The 7,982-nt window shown below is 39.1% G+C and overlaps 1 protein-coding gene across 1 annotated transcript; it reads left to right on the plus strand.

The window, feature by feature from the left end:
- The first annotated feature begins 748 nt into the window (after positions 1-748).
- Positions 749-7,633, plus strand: LOC139733048 (protein YIPF5-like). Its single transcript, XM_071643892.1, has 6 exons — positions 749-873; positions 1,595-1,758; positions 2,122-2,156; positions 3,143-3,253; positions 3,821-4,002; positions 7,249-7,633. Exons 1-6 carry the CDS (start codon positions 749-751, stop codon positions 7,409-7,411), a joined length of 780 nt encoding a protein of 259 aa, XP_071499993.1. The 3' UTR covers positions 7,412-7,633.
- The last annotated feature ends 349 nt before the right edge of the window (positions 7,634-7,982 follow it).

Raw genomic sequence — 7,982 nt, forward strand, 5'->3', positions numbered from 1 at the left:
GTCTCTAGACGGTCACTTATTTTGGATTTTAAGATTGACATGAACTAAGAAGTTTACAAATTTTTATACTTTACTATTGACTGACTAGACTATTGACTGTGAATCGTGTGATAGACCGAGAAGACAAGATCAAGTAAAAGTTGAGTTCAATTGCTTGGCCATTTTCATAAACTCCACGAGTGATGTGTGGCACCCTTGCGTACACGTACCAAATGAAAATTCGCCATTTTTTTCAGCGCTGTACTCTGGGTTAACAAGAAATGTGTACTTTTTTTTAGTACATACATTATGCACAAAAAATGTTTTCTTGTTTGTGATTGTAGTACCGTAAATGCAATAGTTAATGCATGCAAATAATAACTTTTTATCTCATTTACATGTTCTGTTGTAATCTCCACTGTTTAATATCATTGTACATGTTATTGTAAGTACTGATTTTATTGTGTTGACTTTGAATGAGGTTGGAATTTAAATTTTGTTTATTATCCAAGACAGTGTCAGTTTCTTTCACAAGCTTACATGGAAGGAAAATCAATATTGGGATCGTCATCACCGCGTGCTGATGATGACAAAATAGTCACCATGACAACATTGCATAGCTGTATGATCATGGGCATGTGATGGGGCTATAACTCTGTACCCCAAGGTACCATCGTAACCCCAGTGCAGTTTACACAAACTCTAACACACTGAAATTTGTGATATCTTTTCAAAAGGTCAGTGAATGAAGTGAAGCCTTTTGCAGCGTATGGCTGGATACGGTGACCAGAGTTTTAATCCAACGATGGACCAACAGGGTTTCTTCCAGACAGACTATGACCAACAGCAAGGCTATGATATGGGTGGTGGTCAGTCGCAGCCATACGGACAGAGGTACGTCTTTGTAGCACTAAAGCAAATTGTCCAAGGTTCGACCTCCCATGCCAAAATTCGACCACTTGCAAAAGCATAGATTTTACATGTAGTAGAGAGTTGAATTTCGGATGGCGTTATGGTCAAATTATGGGCGGCTTGCTTTACTACTTGAGGGCCTTACTTGGCACTATGCATTCTATCTAAGTAACATACAGTGTACATTTTCAACCATGGCACAATAAGCATTATGCAGATGCCTTTGAAAGTGTTTCCCATGAGATTGTCATACATGCAAGAGATACAGTGAATCTCGTGTAATTCTTTTAGCCACAAAAGTGAAGGGGCCCTTAATAAGCATCATTCACAAATAGTGAACATGAATGTGTACATGCCTTTTAAGATAGTGCAATGATTACAAATATATGCAGAGTTGTACAGTTGTGTCTTCAAAAGCTACAATTCTGCAAAGATGACATACCGGTAAGGAAGTTATTGTTGTGAAACAGTATACTGCAAGAGATACCACATTTAGGCTCACATCACAGGAATCATGATTTACTCCCAACTTCTCTCAAATGTGTTTGCGGTAATTATACTATAAAGGGAATAACATATTAAAATTGTCATACAAACTGCAAGGTGAGTGTTCCTTCCTCACAGTGCTCACATGTGTCTTTGTTTTGAATGATTTAGTGATGTCCAGTCAGGTAGAAGTTCTATAATTCTGTTTTCCATGCAGTGCCTATGGTGGTGGATATGACTACTCCCAGCAGGGTTATGGGGGCCAGCCACCGATGATGTCACCTCAAGTGCCCTACACAGGTCAAATCATGACCCCTGAACCCATCCCACCATCGGGTGGCTATTCGGACAGCTTTGATGATGAACCTCCCCTTCTTGAAGGTACAAAGGAAACTTGGATTTAATTTTGAATTCCTAATTTGCTCTAATGCAGCCCAGGGTCATTATGTTGATAGAAAGTATGGAAAACACACATGTACTGTACCTCACATTTGACATTTGACAAAAGAGGATTTTATCACTGTTACTTGCCCACAGTGTGATGATGTTTCATATTTAGTGTCAGATGTTGATACAGACAGTGCATTTATTGGTGAATCTATCTTTGCCAACCTGCTTCACTGGAATTTGGTAACCATTTGTGTGCACATGTGCACACCTTGTAATATTTTGCATGCAATGGCGATGGGTTTTAAAATGCCTTGGATAGTTGATTTTTTTTTCTACATTGTCTTTCACAAACAGAACTCGGCATCAATTTTGAACACATCTATCAGAAGGTGAGTGTACAGCAATAACTCACTTGCTTTGCATCAGTTCTATGTGATTTTTCTTGTTTTTGGAGAGTATGCAGTAACCATGCAGTGAATTATTCAACCATCATTCTAGTAACAAATGGTTTTTATGTGTCACAGTGCAGCATGATTATCTCATGGCACAGTAGTGAAAGTCATTGGAATCTAAAGGAATCTGCATTGTATTGTTTGAATAAGAACAATAGCTAGAGAATAGACAATATCTTGCTTACTTTAATCTTAGTGTCTCTTGATATTCGAATAAAATTTATGAACTTGCCCTGGTAGTTACAAGGAAGTTGTCATGATAGTGTTAAATATTTGCTGAGTTGTGTGTATGTGATCTGTGTCTACATTTATCCATTTGTTTTTGTGCACTGAGATGGAATTGAAGGGCAATTATTGACTTAAATCTTTTGCTAGATATAAATTGTAGACTCTTAGGTTGAGTCAAAGTTTTAAAATTTCACCCTCTTCAAAGTAACCTTTGTATTTGACAGTCATCGGCATTGTAACGTTTAACACAGTGTTTCATAGACGTTCAAGTGCTGTTATCGAAGGCAGCATCTGATTGAAGTTAGGAAGCCAATGCTTTTGATCCTGTTCTGAAACTTCACCATTCATGTAATGAACTTCAGAAATATGAATCTGATTTAGTGTCACCTAAGTTATTGTTTGTATGTTTCAGTTAAGTTTGTGATGGCCTGTCTGTTGAAAGTCAGGGCATGTGCAATACACTCCAAATCACCTTGATGTAATAGAGTAACCTAGGACTCATATTCTTCTTCTTCTTTTTCTTCTTCTTTGTCTCCCTGTTCTCCTTTTCCTTCTCCTCCTTCTTCTGTTCATCTTCTCCCTCTCCTTCTCATGAATAATAAATATAAGTAGTATAACCACTTCTACTGTATGTATTATAGCTATCATTATTATTATTAAATGTCATCATCATCGTCTTGATTTTGTATTCGCAGACACTGTCTGTTCTCAACCCCATGAGGGCGACAGACCCAGCGGCAATCAATGATTGTGATCTGGCAGGGCCGCTAGTCTTTGCTCTAGGCTTTGGAGGGACATTGCTACTGGTATGATGTATCTACGTTATTTTTTTTTTTCAAAATGATTTGAAGTAATTCATGCTCTAATGTTTAACAGAATATATGAATGCAGCTGCAATCTTGTTGATATCAGATATTGTCTAGATATTTTTTTTTAATTGTAGCAATTACAATAAACTTATGGACCCCACCATTCTGTGGGTACATATTCGTAATTCTCTGAACTAATGAAGAAATTCAAAGTTTTTTTGACAATTTATATTAAGTAATTGATAAATCTCTATATTCAGAAAATTAATTAATTGCAGTAAACTTTGCATAGGTCAGCAATGTGGAAGTCTAACACAATAGAATAAAAAAAGTTTTCTTTCTGTTAGCAATGTTGATATAGGCATGATTTTGTGTGTGTATGTGTTTGTGTGTGTGTGCATTTTATTTGTCTCCTCTGTATTTGATTTGCCTCACTAGATAGATATGTCCAGTTTACCTGCACCTCTTTCTGTGATGCATATTGATGTAGATGTAGTTTGCTGTTGTTGTTAATCTTTTTCTTGTTGTTGTTTGTCTGAATTGTATTTTTTTACACCTCACTAGGCAGGAAAAGTCCAGTTTGGCTACATCTATGGCATCGGAGGGATCGGCTGCCTGGGAATATGGATGTTACTCAACCTGATGAGTCTGACGGGAGTCAGTGTTAGCTGCATCATCAGCGTCCTGGGCTACTGTCTCTTGCCCATGGTTTGCCTCAACTTCCTTGCCATCGTCATCAACCTACAGTGAGTAGTCTCATCGTCACTCTCTTCTTCACACGCTTCGCTGGGTGCGTGCTGTTAGTAGGGCATTCTTTGCCTTCTCTACAGAAGAGGACATTGCATGTAATTCTTAATGGAAGGAGCAATGTGTTCCACTAGAATACTTGTTCCTGTAAAACTTCAATAAGCATCAACTTTTGCATTCCAAAATTTGTTAAGATCGCAACTGCTGGGGCCCGTTGCATAAAACTTACCGTTGAATTTCAATGGTAGCTACCATCAAAATTAGGCATCACAGCCAATCAGCATCAAGGATTATAAAATTTACTGCTAATTTGAAGACTTACCGCTAGAAAGGAGCGGTAAGTCCAGCGGTAAGGGTTTTATGCAACAGGGCCCTGATCTGTAAATTAAGAAACCTGTCGGGAAAAAAGGAACCAGTGGGACACGAACCTGTAATCTACTGCTTTCCGGACAGCAACACTACCACCAGGCTGTCCCTGATTGCCGGCAGTGACAAGATGAACATGGAACAAATACCCAAGCTCCGAAATTCCGACATTGTTATGTTAAGTAGTCCAAGGCGGACAAGGCATATTAAATGAAAGAAAGATATTCTTAATTTGTAGAGGGAGACAAATTGAAGAAACTCACACCTGAACTTTCACCCCTCTGAATAATATCTTTCTTTCATTTGATATGCCTTGTCCACCTTGGACTACTTAACATAACAATGTCAGAATTTCGGAGCTTGGGTATTTGTTCCATGCTCATCGTGTCACTGCCGGCAACCATGGACAGCCTGGTGGTAGTGTCGCTGCCTGGAAAGCAGTAGATGACAGGTTCGAGTCCCACTGGTTCTTTTTTTATGCCTCCGCCACGAAGTGTTGCCGGAGGCATTATGTTTTCGGGTTGTCCGTCCGTCCGTACGTACGTACGTCCGTCCGCATTCATTTACGCGATAACTTGAGTAATATTGACTGGAATTTTACCAAACTTGGTCCAAATATAAAGTATGATGGGGCAATTACTTAATTCGATTTTGGGTGAAATCGGACGAAGGCCAAAGGTCAAAAGGTCAAGGTCAAATCATGAAATTGTACAATTGTATTCGTTTACGCAATAACTCAAGACTTGATCGAGAAAATTTCACCAAACTCTGTCTGAGGATGATGTATGATAGGACAATTACTTGATTAGTTTTTTAGTGAAATTGGACAGAGGTCAAAGGTCAAATATCAAGGTCAAATCCTAAAATTTATCTGTTTACATGATAACTCGAAACTGGATGAAGCAACATTCACCAAACTTGGTCCAAGGATGTTGTATGATGGGGTAATTAGTTGAGTAGATTTTAGTGACATTGGCAAGAGGTCAAAGGTCAAAAGGTCAAGGTCAAATGCTAAAAATGTTGCTATTTCCCCCATATCTGTGCAATGCCCGAAGGTATTCTCTTGAAACTTAGTGTAGACATGTACTACTGCGTAAAGATTCTCCAGAGAGAGTTTCATGTCATAAGGTCAAAGGTCAAAAGGTCAAAGGTTAGGTGAAAATGTTGCAATATCACTTTTCTCGCAAATAGTTCAGTGTATCTTCATGGAACTTGGTACATACGCATGTACTGACTGGCAGGGATTATCTAGGGAATTTAGGGGTCATGGGTCAATAGTCAGGGTCAAAGGTCAAGGTCAACTCCTCAAAATTTTGCTATTTCCCTCATATACTAGTATATGCAATGCTTGCACTATTAGTTTTAAAACTTAATATATACATGTATTACCTAATAGAGATTCTCTGGGAAATTTCCAGCCAGAAGGTCAAAGGTCAAAGGTTAAGGGTCAAAGGCCAGGTTTTAACCAAAAAAAAATCTATTTTGTACTGTAATTATACTCTTTCTTCATACCTTGAAAATTACTCAATGCATAAACTTATAGAAGGGTCGGTCAGAAGTCACGTAAAATTTCTCAATTCCCCAAATATGTGTACTTGCACTCTTAGACAATTATAGCAAACCCAGTTCAAGGAAAGTGAACATTCAAGATATTTCTGACAAACCTGTCATTTCAATATTTTGCCAGTTATGTGAAACTGTCATCACACATTGTGAAGACATTGTACTATACACCTATTGGGAGAATCATGCATTATGGTGGAGGCATAAGTCGCCATAGCGACATTTCTAGTTTCCAACATGTTTCTTGATTTACAGATCAGCAGTTGCAATCTTAACAAATTCAATATGTAGAGGGAGACAAATTGAAGAAACTCACACCTGAACTTTCACCCCTCTGAATAATATCTTTATTTCAAGAAAGAATCTTCTTCTATAAAGCCAGAAAAGATAGACCTGAAGTTTAAGTATGTACGTGATAACAGTTTTAAGCTTGTTCATGTCAGATTAAGGGGTGCCTCCAGTGGGGCCATAGTTTTGTTTTTTATTTTTTCTGGGAGGGACCAAAGTGGATGCACATTTTCACATTTTCATCTTCTTTTTGAAAATATATGGTTAAAATTGTCACCAAACTTGGCAAGTGTTATTGCCAGGGTGATAGAACATATATTTGTACAAAGGGGCACCCCCAAATTAGAAACTCCCTGAAAAGTCTTCTACAAAACCAGAAATGCTCACGAGTAAAAGCATCGGTGAGTGTACTTTTAAGTTCGTTTTAAGGCAGACCTAGGGATAGCCCCTTTGAGGCTTGGACCAAATTACGGGCCATTTTTACATTTCAATAGAATATACAAATGAACACCATGCCCCCTGGAGGTCCCAGAAAGCCCTCTAAGTTTGATATGTTCTTCTTTGGTAAGTGTCTGCAAGAATGCGTGGAAGGTAATTTGAGAAACTCAGGTGAGTGGGAGACCCTATTGGTGTCTTATGCTATGCAAAATCATCATGAAAATTATGCTTTCAGGTAGTGATCCAACAACTGCAACCTTTGCACCCTTACAAGTCATCATTGCTTGTGGCACTGTAATGAATTGATACAAAGGATACCAGATTATCCTCCTTGATTTAATTTTAAAAATGGAAATCGTTGTGTGCCTGGCAGAACGACACAAATGCATGTGATTAAGGAAGATGTGCCCGGGAGGATGCAAATGCTGGCGAGGCCAATAAGTATAACATGTGCCTTCTCGTCGTTCTCCAAGCCACACCTATGATTCGTGTGAATTTGTGTCATTCTCTTGGACACACAACAAAATGTTCAGATTTTGGAATATGCACCAAATGCTATTCATCACCCATTACCTCTCTCCTCTACACAGGGGTATATTTGGTACGATAGCATCGCTCCTGGCCATAGGCTGGTGTAGTTTCTCGGCATCGAACCTCTTTGTGACGGCATTAGCCATGGACTCCCAGCAGCTCCTGGTGGCCTACCCCTGTGCTCTCCTCTATGGCGTCTTCGCCCTACTCTCCGTCTTCTAGGCATCCATCTCACCTTCAGCACTGCATGATGGGATTCTTGTCACTCCATATGTGATATACTTTATACGCCATATATTTAGCGAGTCTAAATTTTCGCGAATTGGAACTTTTCGGCGATTTCGTGAGTGGTTAAATTCGCGATCGTGGAGTCCTGTACCGAATGGAGAAATGTATACGCGTACGTCACATTCATAGCTTGATCAGAGCCAATATTTTCATGTGTCTTTACTTTCGTGAACAGCACCAGACTCGCAAAATTCGCGAAAATAAAAACCTCGCGAAATATTCGGGGTATACAGTACTTCATGAATCAGGACCTGTGAGAGTGGTTGAATTCGCGACCAAGCACCACACTGACAGACTGAGAAAGAAGCATTATTGTTTGTCAAATGAAATGCTAGGCATTTGCCCACTGCGGAGACAAATATACAACATGTACGTGACAACGGGAGACAATGTTTCCATGAGTTGTAAATTTTGTGACTACAGTATCGGTAGACTCGCAAAATTTGCAGTAAATAAAAAAAACACTGTGAGCTACACCACGTGTACAGTATAACGGCGTTGCGGT

The sequence above is a fragment of the Diadema antillarum genome, unplaced genomic scaffold (assembly GCF_040938485.1).
Source record: "Diadema antillarum isolate AM-2024a unplaced genomic scaffold, OU_Dant_1.0 seq00000460_RagTag, whole genome shotgun sequence".
Classification (NCBI taxonomy): Eukaryota; Metazoa; Echinodermata; class Echinoidea; order Diadematoida; family Diadematidae; genus Diadema; species Diadema antillarum.

Excerpts from the sequence above, each read along its gene's own strand:
- LOC139733048 (XM_071643892.1), top strand. The coding sequence starts at position 749 with ATGGCTGGATACGGTGACCAGAGTTTTAATCCAACGATGGACCAACAG. Across the intron at positions 1,759-2,121 it reads TGAACCTCCCCTTCTTGAAG|AACTCGGCATCAATTTTGAA; the intron begins GTACAAAGGAAA and ends TTTCACAAACAG. Across the intron at positions 4,003-7,248 it reads GCCATCGTCATCAACCTACA|GGGTATATTTGGTACGATAG; the intron begins GTGAGTAGTCTC and ends TCCTCTACACAG.